Raw genomic sequence first — 25,903 nt, forward strand, 5'->3', positions numbered from 1 at the left:
CGCAGCAGCCGCGTATCAGCCGATACACGTAAAATTGCAAATATCGGCCCAATATATTGGCCGGCCGATAAAATCGGTCTATCACTAATTACAATGTTTACTTATTTCACACATATCCATTTCCAAAACCTCTAGTAATTCATTAGCAGTATACAGTCTCATTCAGTAACAAAGATTCCACACTGTGAGTAAAAAAAGAAAACGGCTGAAACGATCGCTATGAACAATAAAGTGCTGCTAAAAAGATAACTTCTCAAAGAATGCATTTAAAGAAAAAGAACGGTTCAACAAGTGACAGCAGTCATAGACAGCGGATTAAACAGCAAGGTGAAGTGGAGCCAGACTACTGCATGCAACCCGGGGAGAGAGAGAGAGAGAGAGAGAGAGATATCTAACAATACTGCAGAATTCACAGCAGTATGTGACTATGACACATAATGCTTTATGGAGCGCGAGGAACACTGGGCGTTTGACCCAAGAAGGGTGACAAGCACTTTGAGAATAACAAAAACCTTCCGTGAGGCTGACAGTCATTTTGGTCCCCATATTTTTTGCTTTTCTGAAGATGCTTAGTAGTTGTCACGGAGAAACAGTGTGCAGCAACTGCAGCTCCCGTTTGAGTGAAAAGATCCAGACAGGTTATTTCAACTCAAGAATAATTTAAGTGAAGATCGTCCACTCACAGAAGCTTTCAGTCTGGATCCGACCGACACGACCTGAAACTGCTTCGAAGTGACGAGGGCAGAGGAGGCTCGATTGTATCAGACGGACACTTAATGACACACATGTTCTGGTTTGGTGAGACAGTTTTTTTTGGGTTTTGTGGCTGCTGATTTTAGGTACATACTTATCCCATGTCACTGTAAAACGGATGGATGATTTATTTATTGTACTTTGTACTGATCTGTGCAGAAGGTGTTCCTATTGCACGGAGCGACGTCAATATTATGTAATTAAATGTACTGCTGAAAAGGAATGTTGTAAAAAATACATGAATGCTTGGTGAGTTTCTTGATATATTACTGTGTTGTCTTCATGTCCATAACTCTTATGAAACAAAAAGGTAATTTTCACCAAGAAAAGTCTTTTGTCTAACAAGAGAAAGAAGGATAAAAAGAGTCAAATATTTCCCAGCAGGAGTAAGTAACAGCATTACCATTGTAGTCTAACCAATTTTGTTAAGAATATCTAAATCTTTACAGCAATACACCAACATTTGTGATAACTTATTCCTCATCAGTGGAGCACTGAGACCCTTTTTAAAAGGCAGTGCACCATCTGCTGGGGACAGACAGAGTGGAGCTGTGCAGCATCTACAGTGCTTAAGTCTACAGTGATACAGCTTTACAGTATGATTGATAAAAACAAGTATTTTGGACAGTGAACTGATCTCTACATCTGCAGTGCTCTGACAAAGAACAAAGCATAAGCAATATATATATATATATATATATATATATTCAGTGAAAAAAAAAGAGATTAAAAAAAGCTTGGTTGATTGATGCACACACTTCTTTTCCTTCTTATCTTTAAAATATTAAAAACCTTCCCCATCTATCCTCGACTCCCCTCTCAATATTAGGTGACAGTTTTTGTTTTCGTTTTGTCTGTGTGACATGAGAGGGGCAGCAGAGGACGTCATGTCGGAGAATCACAACAGGGCTGTTCTGTGTTTCGGAAATGACGTTGGAAATGCGGTGACGAAGTGTGAAATTTATTCTACCAATGGATGTGTCTACTTCTAGTTGGTAGACTCTTCTCGTCCCCTCTTCTGGGTCTGAGAAAGAGTTTGTTAGAAGTTATGATCAGTCACTCAGAGCTGAGAATCTGCTCCTCCCAGGCTGTTGAGCTCCTCCGGCGAGTGCTTTTCTGCTCCGCTGGCAGCTGTCTGGCGGAAACCGGCCGAGATCTGGTCAAATGTCCGGCCCTTGGTCTCAGGTACTTTGAAGTAGGTGAAGACGAGGAAAAAGAGCAGCAGCACAGTGAAGATGATAAACACGTAGGGGCCGCACAGTTCCTGTGAAGAGAGAGAAAGAGGAGAGACACTTGTTTAGTGGAGTCTTAACAAGGTTCAGTCCTCAAAAAAATAGGACAGAAAAATGGATGAATTCAAATCTTAAAGAAAGTGATGATCAATGATAGGTTGGATATTTCAACATACAAGTTTCAAATGTATTTCATCTATTATATTAGTGTCTTACAGAGAAGGTTAGTTGAAGGTAACACTGTCCTACACAGGAATAGATTGGAATGTGTGAATCTGTTAGAAGAATCGTCCATAAAAATAGTAGTTTGAAAGTAACTGTTTCACAGAAATAGATAGATTGGAATGTGTGAAGCCCCAACAAGTATAAAGGAGAGTTATTTTGATGTCCGTGGAGACACTATGGGTACATGCTCTTAGGAGTGTGTACACATGGTTACCTCCCTCTCTCGGAGACAAACTTGTTCAATATTGAATAAAGCTGCATTTAATCTAAATTCATCGGACTCGTCATGAGTCAAAGTCTCCACCATCATGTCCAGATATCATTTCCGATATCAATTAAGGCAATTCAGATATGTTAAATATGCAATAATTAATAACATAGGAAGTTTGTAATACTTTACTACTGCTACAACTTTGGAGGAGATAAGGCATATCTTTTTTAATTCTTAATGACTGAGTGATATTTTCTTGTTTAAATTGAGCCATTCCTTCAACGAGATTTCTCTGAAAATCCACTTCTAGATTTAACTAAACTTGAGAACTTTGTCTCATTTTTCTATAATTAATATCAAATTATAAAATGCTTTCCAGGAAACGTAAAACAAAATAAATTTAAAAAAATGACAGACCTATAAAATAGTGTTACCTCACAAATACCTGTTCCAAATGTTTTTTCTGCTCACCTCTACATACTGGAAGGCCATTCCCACAATGAAGTTAGCAGTCCAGTTGGAGAAACCAGCCACAGCAAAGGCCGAAGGCCTGGGTCCCTGCGAGAACAACTCCGCCACGATGAACCAGGGGATGGGACCCGGTCCCAGCTCGAAGAACGCGACAAAGGCGAAAATGGCCACGATGCTTAAATATGACATCCATTTGAGCTGTTCCTACAAGCACAGAGAACAAGACGGAGGTTAGTTGGGGGAATCTTGACAACCACATTGTCTTAAGGATTAAAGAGAAAACCTACCAACAGAGCCATGGCAATAGTCATTAAGACGGCGGATACAGCCATTCCCAGCAGCCCCAGCATGTGCAGAGACCTACGTCCCGCACGTTCTACGATAAACAGCTGCACCGAAAAATGAAGAAGAAGAGGAATAAGGTCAGTGCAGTACTACAAAGTGACAAACCATTTACAACCTGTACGCAGTTCAACAAACCGCTGCTCTAAACACCTTGGGAAAAATATTCTGGTGCACAGAAAGACATTTTACATTTAGACTTTTGGTGCAACATAGAAAACTTCACACAGTTTGACTGCAAAGTGATTTCGGAAATGTGCAGTGCAACACAATAGTAATCACCTTCCACTTCAGATATTTTCAAAAACAGCAATCTTGAAAATGACTGAATTAACAATCATTTCTGGGTGTAAATATCTCTATAACGTAATGCTTCAGACACCTTTATTTATCTGTACTGTAACAGGGATTTCACTTTTCAAACTTGAAAAACGTTAACTGTACTCACCGACACCACAGTGAAAGCTGTGTTCACTACACCGGCTCCAATGGTGGCATAGACAGGCTGCTCAACTCCGGCTTTCTCAAAGATACGAGTGGAGTAGTAGAATACCTAGAACGTACAACAACCACAAAGATTGAATATGAGAGAGTCTCCTTTGTTTAAACACAGTTGACATGTAGGTATGTTTCAGGATATCTTCTTCTATTGCGGATGTAGCTCGGGTGTGAAATGGAATGTGATGTGTACCAAGCACGTCAGGGAAAAGTAATGTTTCTCTTTGGTTTCTGTGTCTTTTCTTCAGAATCTCAGACTGATCGGGGGGGATAATGTGTAAGCCTGGACACTCACAGCGTTGATGCCAGACAGCTGCTGAGAGAGCTGCAGGACGACAGCAATCAGGAGGGGTTGGCGGTAGAGGTGCGAGCGGAAAAGCTCCGGGATGGTCACCTTCTTCTCCCTCATCATCTGCCGGCTCTCTTCCTTCATCTCCTGCATGTCAGAGCTCACATCTGTGGTGCCTCTGAGCTTCTTCAACACTGAAATGTGCAGAGAGAAAGCAGGTTGTTGTTATCTCGACAAGCTGCCCTTCTTTTGTTTTCTTTTTCCAGTTCAGCTAAATTTTTCTGTTTCTTTGTTTTAATTTTGTTTCCTTATGATTACATCTAAGTGTCACTTCACTACCATATTTCCGCAAAGCACTATTAACATGCAACAATCTGGCAAGGATACAGCAGTTGTGTGTGTGTGTGTGTGTGTGTGTGTGTGTGTGTGTGTGTGTGTGTGTGTGTGTGTGTGTGTGTGTGTGTGTGTGTGTGTGTGTGAACTCACCAGCCTTGGCCTTGTTCTCTTCGTTCTTGTTGATGAGCAGGAAACGAGGGCTCTTGGGACAGAGAGGCAGCAGGATGCACTGTATCAAAGCAAGGATGAAGATAAAGCCCAAGAGGAGCGGCCACAAGTCGTCGTTGCCCATGATTGCCTCCATTCCAAACACCTGAAATCAACACAGACACACGTAACGCACATGGACCACCTGCACAGCTCCGAGCATGCATTCATCAAAACATTACGTAGTAGGATGCCCAAAAGTTTGTATTGTTATCTTGTAGGATAATCACTAGACTTCACCACCTATGTTATAGTATCCAAATAAAACCACTGCAACAATTACTGTCTACCAACCTGTGCAATGAGGATGCCGACAACAATGCCCAGCTGGTGGAAGGTGCCCAGGGCTCCTCGTAGGGCTGTTGGTGAAATCTCACCCACATACATTGGCACGAAGCCTGTGGAGAGGCCGGAGTAGAGGCCCACCACAAAACGACCGACGATCAGCATTTCCCAGGAGCTGGCCATCTTTGAAAAGCCCATCAGAGCCGCAGCGATGAAAGCCAGGACATTGGCCATGAGCATAGAGTTCCTCCTGGAGGCAACAGAGAACAAGATACGTTTAATCCAAATTTAAAAAAAGACCTTTACAGATTTGCACGTTAGCGTTTAGTTTTTTGTGTTTTTTCTTTCAGCACAATAAAGACTTTGGGTATTAACTTTCGTATTATATATGTTTTTTGATCATGTAAAACTCGGATAGAGTAACTTGTTAATTTATCCATAATGTGTCCGTTATTTTCGTTGATTTCATGTGATTGTCACGTTTTGTGATACTTTTTTGCCTTCTATGTGGACCATGGACTATGTGGAAGAAGGGGTGGAGGGAGTCCTAATCAATATTGTAACATCATTAAAGAGTTACTTAACCCAAAATCCACTTTAGTAGTAAATCGTGTGTGCAGTCACTTTAGATGGTTCCTAGGCTACATTGTTGATAACAACATAAGTTTTAGCATTTTTCCACAGAAAATCACACCCCACCAAAGAGTGGTGTGTCTGGGTTTAAACACTTTTTTTTAATTGCTCTTAAAAAAAAAAATCCATATATTTCATGGATAATACACTTTAAAGTGCCTACAGTGCCTCAAGGCCTAAGATAACTATCACATTGAACTTAAAAGTTGAAGCCTTACAACCACAGCTTTATTTTATACTGCTTTTGCTTCTTGGTATTATAATACCAGCAAGGATTTTGTTTTCCTCTCACCTTCCAAAGCGGTTGACAAAGAGTCCGACGGAAAAGGAGCCAACGATGCCACCAACAGAGAAGATGGAGACGGCGAGGGACCAGATGGCCGTGAGGGTGGTCTTGGAGATGGCCTCCTGGTAGCGCTCAAAATACGTCTCATTGATGAACTTCTCAATGATCTGCCACAGGAAAAGAAAAGACAAATGTTAAATACTATTTATATGTTCTCTGAGCTGGTTTTCTCCCAACTGAATGGACTAAATAGGATGATGTTTTGTTTTTTTATATTGCACAATATGAATTGAGAAACAGTGAATCATTATTAAAGTGCTGCTATGTCATGTCATTGGTGTATGGTGGAGCTGTTGCTGTTGCTGTCTGACCAGCTGATGGCAGCACTGTATGCTCATTACTATTTCCTGGCAACCAGGAAGCTCACCAGCTATGGTTAAGTTTCAAGTTTCTGTCCCCCTCCCCCCATCCTCCATCCTCATACCAGACTAAATGTTGACAAACAGTCCCAGTGGCGCTAGTGACAGAGTTAAGCAGCAGAGCCTGTGTCTGTTTGTGTGTGCGTCACGGTGACACCTCTCATATAATTCAGAAAGGTCACCACCCTGTCTGCGACCTCCGACAACAGTATGTCTCTGACACCCCCCCCATCATCACCCACCACTCTCGTTACCAAATGTGGCCTCCAGCTCGGTCACGTGCCTCTGATATAGAGTAACATCACCTATATTTGTATATTTTAAAACGCAGCTCTTAATGTACTAGAACTCAATGTTTGCAATGTAGAATACAGACTCAGCAGTGTCCTTACCAGCCAGTTAGGAATTGTAATGTGACCAGAAGCCATGAACATAGAGTGCCTATAAAAAGTAACGTGTAAGTTAATGTGTTTTTTGACACTGATCAAGAGAAAAACACCCTGAATGCCAAGTTAAAAAAAAAAAAAAAAAAAAAAAAAACCATAAATGAGCTACATAACCAACATTTATTAGGACACACCTAAACCATCACAGGTGCAGTCCGTTGGTTTTTAGAAGTCACATAATTAGTTAAATTGAGATCATGTGTGTGTGGTTGTGGGGGTTTCAATTGTATGGACCACCTGTATCCAGTTTCTTTTTCTGTTCATCAGTGTAAAATATAAGCCACATTGAGTGCACTTCCATTTAAAGGTCCAACATGGTAGCTGGTTTAGCTCAGTTGGTAGAGCAGGTGCATATATTGTATATAGCGGTTTACTCCTCGATGCAGCAGCTGCGGGTTTGACTCCAACCTGCAGCCCTTTCCTGCATGTCATTCCCCCTCTCTCTCCCTTTCATGTCTTCATCTGTCCTGTGGAAATAAAGGCCTAAAAATGCCCAAAAGATGATCTTTAAAAAAAATAAAGGTCCAATATGTAATATATTTACTGTAATAAATCCTAAAATGACTCCAATGCGTCATCAGCTGTTAAGGAAACATGCTAAGTTGAAATACTATCTTTTCTGACAACAATGCTAATGCCAGTAGTTTCTCCTTTTGAAATTTCTGTTCCGTGACGGAATTTCTGTTTGTGTTTTGGCCTATGTGTTGTTATCAATTGCCCAGTTTGACAGCCAGGCCGGGTTGCCAGATATATCTGTAAAAACATGAACCCAAACGGTATGTTTCTAACAATTGCGTGACCAGAGACGTAACAAACCCCGCGTAAATATTGGAGATGTATTTGAAAGATGGAGACAGCTTAGAGCCCAAAAGGACGCCGAGTTGGCTAATTTTCTCCTGAACAGGTAAGCATTAGCTTCAGGCTAATTTGTCATGGCTACTAGGGACGGTTATTTTATGTCATTTCAACATTCATGTAGCTACTCACAAGTTGGTTACACGCAAAAACAATTGAGACACAGCCAGTAAAGTGATCCCGACTGGTCCTGGCTAACGCTGCCATGCTAACCCTGCTAACTGCTAACGTTACCGGAGGACCAGGCAAGCTGGCCACAGCTGTGGCCTGTTCAGCGCCCGTAGCCGACAACGGTGAGTTATTTTAAGCCAAGAGAGGGGGGCTGTAAATCGGGAAGAGAGGCCCGTGAGTTTGCAGTGTGTTTAGTGATTGTTGCCGTAATTCTAAGCCAATAAAGTGTGTATTTCAGTCGGGTGGAAAAGGACGGCAAGGTAGTGGTATTTTTAGCGGTTCCTATTGTAATTCTAAGACGAGGAAGTGTGTCTGACTGGCGTGTGAAGAGGACGTTTTTAGCGGTGGGGGTTTTGGCAGTTCCTACTGTAATTCTAAGCCGAAAAAGTGTGTTTGTCAGTTGGGTACAGAGCTCTGTGTGAGCACAGGCTTTTATGACTATCAATATAGCCAGCATCTAATGTTAGCTACTCCGCTGTGCTGTGGAGTAATGTCTGGCTATGTGAGACAAGCGTCTAGCAACACTGTTGTGGATGCTGCGGCCTGTCAACCTCCGTGAACTTTGAGTCTGGGGAGGAGGGGGCGGGGGAGACGACTCTCTCCAGTATTTTGAATTTGTACTGCAGTAACTATTTTAACACTAGCTGTCCGTATTAGATATTGCACCTTTAAGGTTATAAAACATGAAAACTTATTATGCAGGGGGAATACTTGATAGACACTGTATGGAGCATGTTGAAAGTTAAAACAAAATGTCATTCAGTGTTATTATGTGAAACTAACTTGAATGGCTGACCTTGAAAAGTTACATCATTATTTTGTGTACTCTTCCAAGTCTATTCTCTGAATGGACTGTGCAGTCCAAACCATCAGCTGGCTCTAACCACACAATAAAACAAGCTGTCTATTCATGTTGTCAGCGTATGTGGTTGAAGCTGGCTGGTAGCCGAGTCCTCAAGGTGAACACTTTATTCAGCATGCACAAGTAAAAATAAAATGATTCTAACAAGTGATATCATTGTTCATCAAGTCTAGTTCTCCAGTCACTTTTTACCTTTATTTTATTTTTTCAAAAAGGTTGTTGAACTTGAAGTAGGTCCTTAAAAACAAATCTAGCCCACAGGAAGTCATATTTCAGTAGAAGTATTTTAGATATGTTTGGCAGGAACACCCAAAAACCTTTAAAAAAACAAATTCATCAAGGAAAAGTTTATCTCAGAAAGGTGTAGAAGTCTTAACTTTAAGCAGCAAAGATGTTCCCAAAATGAAACTAACACAAAACAAAACACAGATGACCTTTCGATTACATTTCCAAACAAGGATATGATTTGCTGGTGGTGCCGGCAGACATGCAGCAGCAGGAGGAGGAGGACAGGGAGTCTCAGCTTGCCTCTAGAGAGAGCGTATCTTATCAGAGATGCTTTAAACAGTGCACCACCTGCGTCACAGGCAGCAGCATCGCTGCAGCCTTAATCACACGCTGGAGCACAGAGGGGAGAGCTGCTGGTGATAATCTGAAGGGCTGTTGCTATATAAAAGTTGTATTTGTAAAGTTATAGCCTCTTAAGTGGTCATTAACTAACAAAAGATTAAGAGTCTGTGTTGAGTAACTGTTTTTCCTGCATGTGACGTTGCTTGGTGTGTGTGTGTGTGTGTGTTTTGTGTGAGACCTAGGCTGAATATTGGGAAATGGGACAAGTAGCCGAGAGGGAAGGTTCACACTAGCCCAGTGTGTAACAGACTACATAGTCACACAGCCTGCCTCTCAATCTGCAGCCCGTCACTCAGCCACTCACAAGGCACTCAACTGAGCTGCATGAAGCTGAACACATGCTCTTTTCACGGTGGAGGAGAAATTGGTGCTACACAACTGTAGTGTTGTGGAGGCGAAATGCTGGATTAAATATTATAAAACATCAGTAAGGTGGGGAAGGTGGAGGGTGGGGGGTGTGGCCATGACCAACTGCCACTTTGCTCGTTTGAAAGCCATGATGTCTCTCTCTCTCTCTCATGGGTGAGCTTCAAAATAGATATTTGGCAACGCTGTCGTAAAAACTCGTTGGCGACTCTCCCTCCTCCCATCTTCTCCCTCTGGTCATGTGCATTTGTTTTCAAAGAAGGTGGCGAACGCACGCAGCCATGTCCACTGAGGTTTTTCTTGAAATATTACCCTTCTCTCCCGGATCCGTAACATTATTCTTTTTTCCTACAATGGCCTTAGAATGCTGTCGGAGCAGAAGCAACTTGTGTTCGCCAACATCAAGCTGACAAGAAACTCTGTGGAAGATAACGTTTCTGATCAAAGATACTTTACAAGTGCAACAGCAAGAACGCCATGTCAGCATCGGATTTGCAGGCTTGTGTTTGTCTCACTTCTCACCATTCTTTTTTGCCGGCTCAGCCATGACGATAGTGTGAAAAACTCCAAGCGCTACCTTGTTCTTATAGCTAGCCGGTTCCTGGATGGGGGCGCGTATGTGTGTAGTGCCGTGAACTGAAGCAATCTGTTACATTGCGAGACCTGATATCACGCAATACTTCCTGACACTAATGCCGGCGGCTCGCCGGCCAAAAGTTGCAAGGGTGGTTTTTCCGTTCACAGGCGCTAGGGGGGAGCGAGACAACCACCATTCAACCCGAAAAAAAGTCATATAACCATTCCAATTACTTCGAAGCTGTTCAGTTAAGGTAAATTAAGCTAAAAAAACGGCACAGTTCCACTTTAAATCTCTGATCAAAATAATTGTTAGACAGACTGCACTCTTTTTATGCATAGCCAGATTACAAAACAACACAAGGACTTTCTAACATTGAGTTTCATTGTGTTTGCACAATCCAAGACGATTGCACAATTTTTACACAAATGTCTCAAGGCCTAAAATTCCGTATTTAAGATTCACTGCCCACTTCTTCTGCTCTTTAGGACTCAAAAAGAAATGACTATGACTATTCTATTTCACATTAATGAGTGAATGCATCCTGTCTCTCTTTTCAGAGACAACTGATGAAAGCTGCTCTCGTTTTTCACATCAAAGTCCAGGGCAGCTTTGACAGTGTGACGACAGTGGATGAGAAGATAAAAATCAGGCTGTCCTCACAGTGAGGGCTCCACAAACAGCTGTGCCAGCACACGGTATTTGTAAAAAAGGTAGATACAGCCAGAGGTTGGGCCTGTCTGCCGACACACCTGTGACCTGTGACCTGTGAACAGACTGTGTAGCCAAAGGGCGTGTTGAGACCAATGCAAACTTACCAGACAGGTAAGTTATTAACAATGCAATATTGACATTCCCCAGGAAATGAATTTCTTTGGTGTACCTGTCTGCTAATAAAACCTACAGTACTTTAGATTTAGTGATTAGGTGACTGTCTACCTCCTTCATTTAATATCCTCTGAGTTCCCTTGTCTAGCTTTTCCCAGCCTGTTGCTAGTCAGCGTAGGTCCATTTTGGGGCATGGACACACTCTTTTACACAGGAATCACGCCAGGTCCTTGGACCTGATAGGCCTGAATGCGGCTATTATTATCTCACTCCAACCTCCCCCTCCACTTTCTGTCCTTCTGTTTTCCAATTCAGTCCTTCTGTTTTCCAATGCAACAAATAAGTGAACAACCAGTAGTGGGGCAGGGTTGGCAGGGATAATGATCTATTGTATGAATGATAGCATATATATATATATATATATACTGCCATCCTAGTAATAAAGTGGTGGGCTAAAACACGCTGTAAAACCTTCTTGGTGATTCTGTTTGAACATCATGCTTGCAAGACATTTAACTCACCTTTTGAGGGGCATTGATGACACCGGTGTTGTAGCCAAACTGCAGAGAGCCGATCACAGCTGTTCCAACACTCAACATCAATGGAAACGTTATTCTCTGCAAGACAGTAGAGTGTAGAGGAAGGCTTGTCAGTCAGGAGACCAGTTTGACCAGTTATTTACTCTTTTGCCCAATGGACAATTGTTTTATTTTGTACAAGAGGTAGTATGACTGACAGTTGTATTGTCTTTCCTGTTTCCCGGAGAATACCTTTTACTTAACTATACACGTATATCAGTTGACATAATAAAAATGAAGTTATTGCCACATTTCTGTGTTAAATACCTTACTGTATTGCAGACTCTTATTTTTTTTTTTTTTTTTTTTTTTTACTCGCGGTTGTTCAGCTGCTCTGGATCAGACTTAACAAAATGTTTGGGTTGGTCAGCCGCTAATTTTTATCCCCGATGCATGTTACACACAAGTATAATGAATGCACTGATACATCCTGAAATATCTTGAATATGTTTGGCATTAAGCCACGTTAAGCAACATGCTGAAATTGGACTGGCCATAAAAGATGCTTTGTGACACCTAAAAGGATATGACAAACAGATGGAGAAATGTATGTGTACATCCAACAGCCAACACCTTAGACAGACACCTGTTGACTGAGGCATGTTTACTGAGTTGTGGACAACTTTTGCTGAGAAAAACTTAGGAGTTATCCAGATACTACTGAATAAACCTGCTTCTTGGAACAGGGCCAGGTTAAACCCAGGTCTGCATGTTATTGTCTGTGTTCATCTTCCTGTTATTACAGAGTTCACTTGCTGCTCTATCTCAGTAGAGCCCAGTAGATTAGTAGAGATTTTCCTCATACCAAGAAGTTAATAAACCAAAGCGGAGTATGTCGCTGTCTATTTCCCCCTCTCAGACAGACAAAAAACAGCCTTTAGCTACAATTTACCTTTTTGTTGTTCACCCATCACTTGTATGTCTACTGACTGTTTGACCGTCTGAGTGTTTCAGTGTGGAAGGAAGCTACCTAAAAACCTGAGCAAGGATTCCACACGTACTCCACGTAGCCCTAAGCAGAGGAGCCGCTTACTATTTCCATATTTCATATCAGTCATCATGTCTAGATGATTCATGTCCTGTGATGAAACCAATTATTTTTCCACAGCGATTCACAATAGATTATATACACAAGGTTATAAATGTTATGGCAACAGTAGACCTGACCTTCACTTACCTTCCTTCATCATATCCCGACAAAAAAGCAGAAATGAAACTTCTTAACCTAATCTAAAACAGTGCCGGGAGACAAATTATTTAGTTGTATGGAATAAACAATAAAGCATACGTTATTTTTCTGAGTTACCCTGCAGACTAGAGTGAGACCTGCCGAGGCATTGGATCACAGTATAAACTAAAGACCTGCAACAGCCAATGTCCATCCTGGCAATGTGTCTTTGAGCAAGAAACTTCTAATTAGTAAATGTATTTATAAAGCGCTTTTCACAGATATGAGTCACAAAGAGCTTTACAGGGGCAAACAGACTCCTATTCAAACCTTGAATCTCTGGAATTTTAATTTAAGCTTCTATAGAAGAAGATAAACACAAGAACCAAGCCCTCCCAAAGGCCTGCACTACAAAGCAAGATTTGGAGTTACTGAGGTAACTTCAGCTTCGACCCAGGGAGTTTGTGTATCACGACGATGGGTCACTTGTTACCGGGTTACATCACCATGGTTACTTATGCTGAACACCTAACCTGAACTGATGAATCAATACCTGATTGATAACGGCGTAACCATTCTTAGAAGCTCGGTGCGCTGTGAGTAAGAGGTGCGCTTCATAAAAGCCAGAACATTTAAAGACCGACAAAACCAGTTGACATTCCCTGATGGGTATCTTTATTAAAGATATAGATTTTCAGCGTAGGGAATTACGTATCTTTGTTAGCTTTTTGAGCCGAATATGTTGCCAACGTGACACATCAGAATTATGTTTTCATATCTATTTGTTTTTTCTCCAACAATCGCTTACCACTGCCAGAGTTGCAACTGAAAGAATAGGTTACAGCAACAAAAGTTTATGGAATGCACAAGTTTGATCATGGTCAGACCTTATACCTGACTAATGGGGCAATGCTATTGATAAGCGTCGTGATTTACGCATTTAGAGTGTCAGCTTTCCTTACTGGATTATCGTTTTCTCTTCTCATGTAAAATATGCGGCTCTGGTAGACTTGTCAATGTTTGTGATTGGTCATGTAGTGCAAACACCGCCCCTTTATGTGAACGCTCCTGTCGCTAGATTGGGAAACCCTGGGTTGATTGAACTAGTTGTTAACCACCGTCGTGTCACACCATATGCGGGACCGCGGTTGTTAGGTTTGGTGAAGCCGGGTAACGGAAATTAATCCAGGGCATGTTGATCTTGCTTCGTAGTATAAGCTTCTGGTTTCATAAAAAAGTACAAGCCTTAGAAACTATTTGAAATGATTGTGCATGCTGCTCTGTAATATCACCAAAATGCAGCAGTGAGGTAGTCTGGGTGACACGAATCAACAACTTTTTTTTTGTGAGGACCTGAATTTCTCCCCCTTATGAGGAAAAGGGAATGGAGCTGGAAGAAATAAAAACTGCTGTGTGTTTTGGAGGCAGTTCGCCCACTGTGTTCAGTGGGCCTGGCTATAAACACTTAAAGACCTGCCTACATTTCTGAGCCAATAGGGACTCTTGTTATGAGGGTCACCAAGTCCACAGTATAGGCCCAGTATATAAACAAACACACCCCTTTTTCAGCATTGTGGGCTGGGGTCTTAAAGGAGCCACGTTGTCAATGAGGAGACCAACCAGATGTCATTCTGTAAAGCCACTTCTGAATAGAAGCGAACAAGAAACAGCACTAGGTTTCATTCTGTGAAAAACTACCAGCTGCTTTATACTATAAACAGAGAATCCGTCCCCTCTAGGAAAAGTCATCACTGGAGAGTTGTTTAAATCTCAGCCCATCTTGGGAACAGCTGCAATTGTTTGCAAAAATCCCCTTGATGTTTGATGTCAAAAGTGGGGACAGCAGTGTGTGTTTCAAGTGAAATGAGGAAGTCCCCTGTGACATTTTTACTTTTAAAGGTGCAGTAGGTAAGACTTATAAAACTAACTTTCTGTCACATTTGCTGAAACTGACCCTATGTTCCATTAGAACTACATGAAGCAGGTCATTTATTTTTTTTAAATCCGGCTCCTCTGGCACCACCTACAGCCTGTAGTGCGATTTGCAAAAATCCACAGCTCCCTGTTCAGATGCACCGATCAGGGCCAAGGGGGGTGTCTAACAGTTGTCCCATATACACAGAAACCAGAAGCAGCAGTAAACACGACTTCCTCACTGGTGGAACAATGAACTCACACCTAAAAATACTATTTAATGATTATAGCCTTGAAGCCAACACCAGTGACTGTTCCTCTTCTTGTTCCTGACTGGCTCTCTACCTTTAGTTACCTCCCAGGCATGTTTCACTCAGCTGCAGTTTACAGTATTTTTTTAATTTCTAATTAGAGTTTTTTGTTTACTTCGTATGATAGGTAAGATAGCCATACACAAGGGCCTGGCATTACACCGCGCATACCATGCTACTTTACATGTATGCTTAACCCATTTGTGGTCTAAGCCATTTTTTTTCAGAACAACCTGGGCTATCAGGACATTTATGCTGCAGGGATGTCACATGAATGTATACATTGTAATATGACTATGAAGACAAAAGGTACAAGCCAGATGTGAAGAATTGGTAGTTAATGCCTTGTGGTTAATAAGGGTTCAGAGAGATTTATGGATGTTTTCAGTCAGGATTCAGAAGGTTTTGGGTTTATAAAACTGTCAATAACGAGGGGGGAAAATAATCGCTAAGGGAATTCAGCCTGTACGGTCTCAGTGAATATTGTTTTTTTCATTATTTTACCTTCCAATTGGCAATGTAAAAAAGAATTCAGCTGCCAAAAACCATCAGCATCCTGACAACTTCTCCCAGGCCAAGGCTGAATGAATGCACAGTGGTACTGCTGGTGCATTTCCGCAACTAAATACATCTGTAATAACCCTTCTCTCCTCCCATGCCTTTGCTTTATCTTATGGCGTTTTTCCATTACATGGTACCTGCTCGACTCGGCTCGACTCTACTTGACTCTACTCGCCTCGACTCGCTGTGCGTCCGTTTTCCATTGCAGATTTTAGTATCGCCTCAGCGTGGCTGGTCGTCATAGCGACTGCCGTGGCCGTGGCTTAGTAGCTTGCTTTCCCATTGACATATCCCCGACGCATTTCCTCATTCTCCGTCTCCGTAAACAACATGATATCAAAGAGATAGTTAACGTTTACTGCTCCAGATTTCCCACCGTGGTCACATATATATGACTCTAGAGTCGCTACTCGCTTTGTTTCTCTCACATATATATGACTCTAGAGTCGCTACTCGCTGCGGAGATAATCGCCGTCACTCTCTCACTTCTCCCTCGCTCACTAGCTCCCCACACACACACATACGGCGACTCGACACACACACATCACACATGCACACCCCAGCGCACCAGTATAACCATCAGGCCACTTGTATGCTACGGAGAAAGCTCTGCGTGGAGCCTCCGGCAGCAAAAAAACACCCCTGGCTAAACTATTTAAAAATGCGATCTCTCGCTAGCAATGCAGTGATCAGTGACGCTTCTTTCCGACCAATCAGCAGCCTGCAGGGTTTCACGTCACCTTCTCGGCTCGCCTCAGCTCGCTTGGAACTTCGACTGAGCAGGTACTAAAAAAAGTACCTGTTAGCAGGTACCAGGTACTTTTTTTCGTAATGGAAAACCAAAAAAGGCGAGTAGAGTCGAGGCGAGGCGAGTAGGTACCATGTAATGGAAAAGCGCCATAAAAGCTCCCTAGAGACGAAACAACATCCATGCAAATGAGCCCTATTTGCATGTGAAAAGTAGAATGTGGTGTGGGTAGGCAGCAAGTAAATTCCTGTCTAGTCATTGCCATGTAATAATAAGATTAACACTGTTCATAGCCGCTCTGGTTGCTCGGCACCCCAGACTCTCTGCTCTTATTGGATAAACATGAATTAATAAAGCACACAATACAGGTAAATTAGCAGAATGGAAAATAAAGATCTGTGCAAACATTTACGAGACACATCAGCTCATACTGTGCCATCCTTATTGGATTCATGACAATGAAGTACAATGAGGAAATGAAGTGGAGGCTTTCTCCAAATTAGGATATGTTCAACTATAAACAGCTAATATAAACCATCGTTAAAACTATTTATGCTTGAGCCAAGCGTCATCCAACATCCAAAACCCTCTTCAAACATAAAGTTGATTCAACAAACATGAAACATGATCATGAGTTTTCTCTCACATAGAGAACCAAAAGGGAAATAGAAACTTTATCTCTGACAAGCTGACCGATGTGTGACGTGAATTCTTTAAAGCATGTGGTAAGGAGGATGTGGTAAAACTATTCTTCGAAAATGGTTCACAACAAAGAAAGTTGATGGGAAGTGCTGCGAAAAATGCAAAACTAAAGCCGATAACCTACGTATAAATGTTAACTACCTTATAGTCACGATGTATGAATACTGCAGTGTAGTCATTTACAGCTACTATAAAAGATGTTAAACCATAAGCAGTTCTCTAAAATCTGGGTGACTATCTGGCAGCGGTGGATGAATTATTGAGATCCTAAACTTGAGTAAAATTGTTAAATTTCAAGTAAAAGTCCTGCATTCAGATTGTTACTTAAAGCTTTAGTGCGTAACTTTTTGATATTAATGAACGTCTGTTACATTCAAGCCGTTGCCAAATGAGTTGCTACAAAGCTAATTAAGATTATCAGCTCCACACAACTCTCTGTATTTCTCAGAAGAACAGAACTCGAGTGAAGATAATTACCTCTTCTGAAGAGTCCATCATCTATTTTTAATCCTCCGTGTCCATGGCTACAACAATGTGAGTTAATAGGGCAATTGTCCAGCTTGTATTTACCTTCACAAAAGTGCTCGTTTTGCCTCGGACAGGCTCAGATTAATATTCTACGTTTGACAACATTATGGAAAGGATCCCTTCAAAGATAGACCGCTTTGAGAATTTTTTTTGTTTAACCAGAAACAGCTCTGAAGTTGCTAGCGCTAAACCCACCAGACTCCATTTAAAAAAGCAATACTTTTAGCGTGCATAAAGGCAACATATTTCCACATGTAAATCTGTAAACTATGTGTTTATTTCAACCAAAACTAGAGTTGTGATGGTTGGAAAAGTGGAAAGACGGCCCAAAACGGCTTTTCATAGTTTAATTTTCTTTCTGTCGACTTTGATTGAATTGTATTTTACGATGCTAAAATTACTGTTTATTTAAATGGAGTCTGGTGGGTTTAGCGAACTCAATTTCGCGGATGTTTTTATGTTTAAAAAAAAAAGGATCTTATTCTTTAACAGAAAGGTTGACCTCCTAAAGGCGCTGACACACCAACCTGATTATCGTCCGTCGGACAGTCTGGCGAGGTCAGTGACTCGAGTCTGCTCGGTGTGTTCCGTGCCGTCAGTCGGAGGAGCCGTCGGCCTTCATTTGGGCCGATTTGACTTGTTGAATCGGCCAGTGGGCAGTCAGACTCAATGACCAATCTGATTGGTTGAGAGGCTAACCCGGAAATGACGAGCGGGATGAGTGTGATGAACGCTTCTCAAAATCTGATGAAAATCTTTTAAACTGACCTTTGTCGATCTGAAATGAAGACAGATTCAGCAACGCATAGCCTATTTCTCACTTAAAATGTTTTCAGAAACACGTTTCGGTGAACTATTTTCGTAAAATACGAGATCGTATTCCGAACAAGCCGCCGTTATGGTCTGGCTTTGAAATTCGGGAGAAGCCAGACCCATGTGACGCGTTCGTTCAATCAACTGCCAGTTTTCATTTTTTGGGCAAGTCAAAGTCAATATTTCCACAGCCTTTTTTAGTTTAACAAATTCTGCTTAACTTTACATCAGTTCATGACTCTATTTCTATAAACAACTACTTAATTTGTGACTCAACGAGAATTTCATCTGAATCGGGCGAGACAGTGTTTAAGCAGAAGCAGGCTGTAATTTGGCTCAGCCCACTTCCATGTTGCCAGAGTGAACCAGATTTTCTGTGATGGCTACAATGCTGCCGTCACGTCCCTCCACACATCACCTCTACAGTGTCAGCTTACACAGCAGTGGGGAATCCAATATGAGCCTTGTCCTCACCTCCACTCCTCTCAGCTCAAGCCACCTCATGCCAACTTGTGCTATGTAGGCAGTTTCCAAATACCTTTAGTAATTGTTCTAATGTTTTTGGTGTAGCAAAAATGGATGTAATTTTCTGCATTATCATAGACTGTTTGACACGGCTGTCATTAAATTTAAAGCCCAGATAATTTAGGCCCTTTTTCTAGGCCTAAAATGCCTTATGCATGCTATATTTTGTATATTTAAAAAAATTAAAATCTACTTTCATAACTAATTGCCTTGGTACTATTATTGTTTTTGCCCTTGTGTGTGTATTATGTGTATACAGAGACTGAAGTTGAAAAGTGTGTTGTGTTTCTGTGATTTAATATCTACCTCAGGTTTACACTTCTGGTCATGTGCACCTAAAGCAGCCTGATCTCTACAGTGACTGTGGGCAGAAAGCTTGATGAATAATGTAAACATGTTTAAGTGATGGACATGTTTGCCTATGAAAACTTGCATATCAAACATGTAAAACGACACAGACTTAAATTTGTGCCACGTGATTGTGAGTTCCTGATCTTTTGCATGATTGACCTGTGAAATATCTCCTAGTGGCCTATGAGAGATAACGGTAGAGATATCAAAAAGGTGCTTATTTATGTGTGCTAACAGAGGCTTAAGACAACCAACCCAAGTTCAAATCCCCCATGACAAACCGTTATGACAAAGAATGACAAGACAAAATATAATAGGGAATAGTAACACATGTAAACACAACAATTGATAGGTGAAATAATCAAGCCTGCATGTACTCAAATGTATTTTCATATTTCATATGTTCTATAATGTGTTATTATGATCGAGGAAGAAGATCACAGTGAGGCTAAGAGGCCTCATGCGTGCGATGGTGGCATCTGGTTCAGATGTTTAAGTTAATAACAAATTAGAGTAACTAATTGACTAACTGATTGAGTAACAAATGGCCTTTGGAAGGGGCTACAGGATGTTTGAGTCTATTAGAGTAGGGGGACCTGTCAGTATTAGGATGAGATCATGAATAAGGGTTTCCTGATGGGCGGCCCCAGAAAGTATAAAATGTATGTTCAATCCTAAGATCGGGAGACACTTTGGGTACATGCAGCATGTGTGTGTACACAGTAGGGCTGGGCGATATGGTTGAAAACTTATTATTATTATTATTGATATTTTTTATGACCTATTTAAAATAAGGACCAGGAGAAAAATATATTAAATTTAAACATTTTTATTTTAAACTTAACCCTGCTCTGATTATAATCCCCTCAGTTATAAAAGCAGAAATGTCAACACAACCATGGAAAACACTCAAATAATTCAAATGTAAACAGGTCTAAAATCACAATGAACACTTAACAATTATCTCTTAACATTAAGGTGCAAAATTAAAGAATAAGTAAGAAGTGCTTAATAAAGTGTCATAAAATAGTGCAAAGTGTTAGCTAAATATAAGAAACCTGAGAAGGAACTATTTTCTGCAGGTTTAGTGCTAAGTTGGTAAACTGGCTTCTGGACAGTGCTCAGCACGTCTGCCTTCGTTATTTCTTTGTAGCGTTTAGTAAGGCGCTGATGCAGAGTACCTCTCCATGGTGGTCTGCTGCAGATGTTGTTGGACGTTGATGGCGAATACGGCTGTGCTCGAAAGTGTGAGCGCGGCTAAAGTGGTAAAACAAGTTTATGGTATTACCAGTGTTGGTCTGACGACATTGGTCTGACTACGGTCAGACTTATAAAATCCCAAAAACTGCGATACTGACTTTTCCTGTTTTATCAACGATTTACCTCGCTCGCTGCGGCACTCACTTTCCACTCCACGCCGGTTCTGTTATTGAAGAACACGAGACAGCGATGTGGCGCAACCAAACTTGATACTGTTACATGATTGGCTGTTAGAGTGTCACTCCCCACGTTGCTAGGTTGCCAGAGAGTGAGGGCCTTTGTTCATGCAATCAAACTTGATTCACAACCTCTGGTTTCTTCTGATGAAGAAAAACAAGTTATCGAACGTTTTATCGACCGCATTTTCTATTGATATTGATTATGTGTCTATCGTGATACATATCGTTATCGTTTTATCGCCCAGCCCTAGTACACAGGGTTATCTCCTTTGTTCAATATTGAATAAAGCTGCCTATAATCATCGTAGTCATCATCTGTGAACATCTCCATCATCCATTTCCAGAGAGTTCCATCTCTCAACAATAAAGAGGTGAGGTATGTAATTAATACACAATTATTAGATTAAGGAGTAAAACTGCTTAAAATGTGAATTACTTAATGTAGTTTACGGGTCAACAAAGTATAGCCCCATAGTAGTAGTAGCCTAAATCCCACAACTCTTGCATCTAAGCAGCCTTAATACTATCTTCAGATACTGCAACTATTTAGCACAGGTGGTATTATGCAGAAACAGCTTAAGAACACATCAGACAGTTCAAAGTGATTCTGTAGTGCAGTCAATGACAAGAAATTGATATTATCACATTTAGTAGGTCAAACAAATAGGTCAACTACCCCTGGATCAGGGGGTTGTGATTCATTAAACCGAGCTACTTTCAATTGAATCGTGAGAAAGTCAAAAGAAGCCCAGAGAGACACAGCCAGGCCCTGCGTGAACCATTTCATCCAACCATCTCCTCCATCACTACAGTGTGCACAAAGTCATCCAGTTTCTCAGGAAAGTGAATTAAACATGCACTCTTGCTTGCTTGTTCATCTCAATTAAAACCCCTCTAGATCTCTTGAGCCCAACGTTTGCAGCAAAGCCTCATTAACCCTCATTAGAACATGGCTGACAGTTACACTACACTGAAGGGAGCAAGTCATGCAGATGAAAGTAAATCTACTGTACTGTCTTAAGGAAGGCCGGAGTTGGCAGATGGCTGAAAGGCCATGGATGGAGAGGAATTAAGCTTGTGCAATTAAGTCCGTACAATGTGAGGCTGGATGTTGGCTCTGGGCTCCCAATCAAAATACCTGTGCTGTCAAGTCTGTCAGCAATAAAATGTGTAGTGGCAGTTTCATTCAAAACAGAGCCGTTCAACTGTATGCTTGACCCCAATTACCGTTCTCATTGTTTATTGAAGAAAATAAGAGCATTAAGGTGACTCTTTCAGACCCAAACAAAGCATACTGTTGTTGCGAATGAGGCTCTTATATGACCAACAATGTCATTAACATGCCTTGTTTTGATGGAGAAGCTGTGCGATAAGGGGAAATAACTGCATTATAATACAGCTCAGAATACAGCTAAAAGAAGGATATTTAAATACTGAAAATTAAGATAAAATAAAATAATTTGTACATCTACCTGAAACAAACGCTTCGTCCATAACTCTGGACCGGGCCTACTGCGTGAAATCAACAGCATACACCTTGCTGAAACATTACATGTCTGGTATGGTTTAAATATTTTAAACAATTAACATTAACACTTGAATCTGTGCCATATTGCTTATTATCAAACTGTAATTACACCACTTCCTACAGTATTTGTTACAGTATGAGTCACTCGCTGAAGTTTCCGTGTACGTGACTCCATCTGCACACAAAATGGCACAACATGTGTACATGCCAGGTACAAAAATCCTGACCACGAGATGTTAATTTGCCCGTATATGGAACTGCTGTTTAACTACAGACTCGCAAAAAACAGCTCAACACTGCTGGAAGCAGCAAAGTACAAAAGAGGGAGTGAAGCCTGGGAAGGAAAGGGTCAAGGCTTTAAACACCCCAGGGTTGGCAACAGCGTATTCCCCCGGTAGAGTCTCACTCTCTCTGGAAATCTGCTGTGTTGGTGTCATAGTGGAAACCGGGAACGGAGAGAACCGTTCCCATCACGTCCACAACAAACCCCGTCCAGCTGAAGGTCCACGAAAGTGCAGCGTGCATGGTGAAAAATAACACAATAGGATAAAACAACAACATTTTCTGACCACCATGTCAGACTGGGCTGCTTTTTTCCTCCATTGGGTTTAACTGGTCTAACATCAATGACCAAGTAGGAGAGGGGAAGTTTTTGGCGTACGTGCTTCACTGTGCAGCATGTTGGTGTATGTAACCGCACCGGGACAGTGACAGCATTAACAAACACCAGATAAGTTTCTTTCTGAACAACGAGCATCACAGTCTATAACTGAGATGAGGTATATATGAGGTTAGTTATTGTTCATATCAAGAATAGAAAAAAGGATACTGGATTCACCACTCAAGAAATATTTAAAATGTTCCTACCGAGTTTAGGGCTGCAACAGATCGGTTACATAATTTTTGTAATGAATGCTTTAGTCCTAATGAATTGCCCATCACAAGTTCTCAGAGGCTAAGACGATGTTTTCAAATGTGCTGTTTTGTTTAACCAACTGTCCCAAAGCAAAAGCACAGGCTGAAATAGTTCATTCGTTGTCGATTGACAGACAACTGTTAAGAACTTCAATAATATAACTTTCATTTAAGTAACTTAGCCAATCGTGGAATGTTTTTAAGTGACCTTCATACAATTTAGCATTACCGTACCGTCAGTATTGACATTTTTTGTTGACCAGATGAGTACTGATTTACCGAGAAAATAACCTGCAAATTAATTGATCAGGGAAATAACTTGCAGCACTATAAAATATTATTATGCAACAATGGCAGGAACAATACTTTCAACAATTTCTGTAATTGTTGAGTATGAGTATGATTTGTATTGATACCTTTACTTCTTGGTCATACTAAGACACTGCTATAATTGGCTTTAATAAAAGAGTCTTGGGTATAAATAGCTCCTGTCAAACTTAAGTCACATAGTCCTTTTATTTTTATTTTTTTTAAATTACAGGAACAGAGCACCAGACCACTGTGAGCCTGTGACAATACTGCATCATACCCACAACACACATTATGTAGCACGTAAACAAGGCGCGAGACATGACAAAGCCTTCCATACCCCTAACTAGGCCTGTAACAATTATTAATTTTACATAACCTAATTTTACATTAGCAATTATTTTTACATAACCGCGGTTATTTTTGTATAACCGCAATTGAAGCATTAGAGCATTTTATGAGATTAACGAGATTGGTCACACTATTAATTGTTTGCAGCCATCAAACGCATTTCCGATACCGGCGTAGCGTCCCTAACAGCAACGTTAGCTAGCCGGTGATACTATGGATTCCTACCAGAAGACGCCCCGCACGCAGTTGCATGTCCATATTCGGCTTTCGAACATTACAAACTCACCGAAGCACCTTTACATGTGTTTAAGTAATGTAGTTAGTTAGCTAGCTAGTTATCTAGGCCGTATGTGGTGCATCTACTATGGTGCTTTGTTTAATTAGTAACGTTACCGTAACTGACGAGGCTGTAGCGGAGATGGGCGTCATTTATCAACATTATGCTAACGTAGCTAGCTAGGTCCACGGGGATTTGTGCTTTTACTTTTCTAATCTGTACAGAACAACTTGTTTGCTAACTTTTGCAGAGGTCCTAATGGGTATGATTGTTGATGGTAACTTTTGATTCTGTTTAGTTAGATGTGCCAAATTGTAATTATATAAGTGATTATTTGTCGGACTGTTCAGCCAAGCTTTGCTAGCGGCAGCTGTCATTTGTTGCCATAGCAACTCGAAACATCCTGGGCTGTATCCGTCTAAAGCCAGAGAAATTAAACATGCTCTGTTTTACTGTTTACTGATTCATGCTTTGTTTTTATTGTTCGTTTTTCATTTTTTGTTCAGCAAAATATACAATGTTTTATGCTAATAAAGAGGCGTAATTTAGCCTACTTTGAAGGCTGTGAACCTGCGTATCTGGGTCACATAACAGTGATATAGCTAGTCACATATAACATTCACTCATTTAAACTTTAATTTGTTTGAAAAAGTAATAAATACTTTTTTTCAAAGTATTATTTCACTAAAATAGACAATTATATTGTTAATCGCAATTATTTCTGAGACAATTAATTGTCCAGCAAAATTTGGAATTGTTACAGGTAATTACCCCTAACGTTACTACTAAAGGAAAAGAGAGCTCACATTTATCGGTCTCTGTTAACTTTTGTATGTTTATTAAAGAAAACGTATATATGATAAAAGCGAATTAAGGTTAGGGTTAAATGAGTGCAGACACGTTACTGGACTAAATGTATACTTAAGTGCCAAAAGTACTTTAAACCGACTAAGCAGCCATAACTCTGTTATTAACTACAGAGGGGTAATAGCGACGTCATAGATTACATAAATATTAGCTGCATCGTGACTCAATCTTCGTCATGAGGCCCATGTGGAAGTAAATGCCTCATGGCTAAAACAAAAATGAACTCACTGAACTTGCTGGCTGTTCACTGACAGCACGGGGCATGTCTATGACAACAACACATAACAGGTTTGACAGGATGTAAAAGCTCCTTGTAATAGTCACAGGATATAATTACCTTTCCTGAATCCATGGCTGCAATGGAAATATTCGTCTTTTTCTTTGTCTATTCTGTTGTTAAAGTTGTTAAAGTTGACGGCGATAGAAGAACTTCCTCTGGGTCCCCCAGTGGGTTTCGCTCAGAAGTCAGTCATCTTGGAGGTTTTTTGCTCCGTTGAAATGAGTTCAAACCGCAGTTGGGTGTTTTTACAGAGAAAGTCTTCTGCGTGGCTGTCTCTTTGGCTTGAATTATTCTCTCCCCGCGTCGTTTTATTTTTTATTTTACAGTTCCAGCAGCTTTAGCTAGTTCACAGCTTCATGGATGTGTAAAGTCTTCCAGGATGTTGGTGTTATAGGTCGCTGAAGAAGTACCGCTTTGTCTAGCTTTAAGGAAACAGTTCTCTGGAAAGCCGGGTTACGGTTCATATATTGTAGCTGACGCAATTTTCGGCGGGGTGGGTCCGCTGGAGGCCCATCCTCCTCTGCAGCCAATGAGAGAGCAAGAAGGCTTTTACATCAGAACCCATTGTAAAAAGAAGATCAGACTCAGACCAAAGGGAAAACAAGCCATATTACGCATTACGCAAAGTGTGATCTGTGGCGTCCACGAACGTTAGTTGACTCGTCTTGCCAGAGCTCACGTGAGTTTGCTGCTGAGACAGAAACAAAGTTATTTTCTCCTGATTTGAGCCATCTAAAAAAATGCCATTTTAGGGTCAGAATGTTCGGGAGACGTGTGGCTTGTGAAAATTGGTCCAATATTTAGCCTACTTTGGTG

The 25,903-nt window shown here is 41.0% G+C and overlaps 1 protein-coding gene across 2 annotated transcripts; it reads right to left on the reverse strand.

Moving 5' to 3' along the window:
- Positions 1-1,762: 1,762 nt before the first annotated feature.
- Positions 1,763-25,564, reverse strand: slc2a1b (solute carrier family 2 member 1b). 2 transcript variants are annotated; one of them, XM_028575358.1, is made up of 10 exons: positions 25,145-25,564; positions 11,444-11,539; positions 5,775-5,935; positions 4,859-5,099; positions 4,508-4,670; positions 4,028-4,215; positions 3,683-3,787; positions 3,180-3,281; positions 2,893-3,096; positions 1,763-2,017 (listed from the first exon to the last, which is right to left on the reverse strand). In XM_028575358.1, exons 1-10 carry the CDS (start codon positions 25,157-25,159, stop codon positions 1,814-1,816), a joined length of 1,479 nt encoding a protein of 492 aa, XP_028431159.1. In that variant the 5' UTR covers positions 25,160-25,564; the 3' UTR covers positions 1,763-1,813. The 2 variants fall into 2 exon arrangements, with proteins under 2 accessions (XP_028431159.1, XP_028431160.1); XM_028575359.1 differs by lacking the exons at positions 11,444-11,539; positions 25,145-25,564 and adding an exon at positions 6,580-6,704.
- Between the last annotated feature and the right edge of the window lie 339 nt (positions 25,565-25,903).

The sequence above is a fragment of the Perca flavescens genome, chromosome 4 (genome assembly GCF_004354835.1).
Source record: "Perca flavescens isolate YP-PL-M2 chromosome 4, PFLA_1.0, whole genome shotgun sequence".
NCBI classification, from domain to species: Eukaryota; Metazoa; Chordata; class Actinopteri; order Perciformes; family Percidae; genus Perca; species Perca flavescens.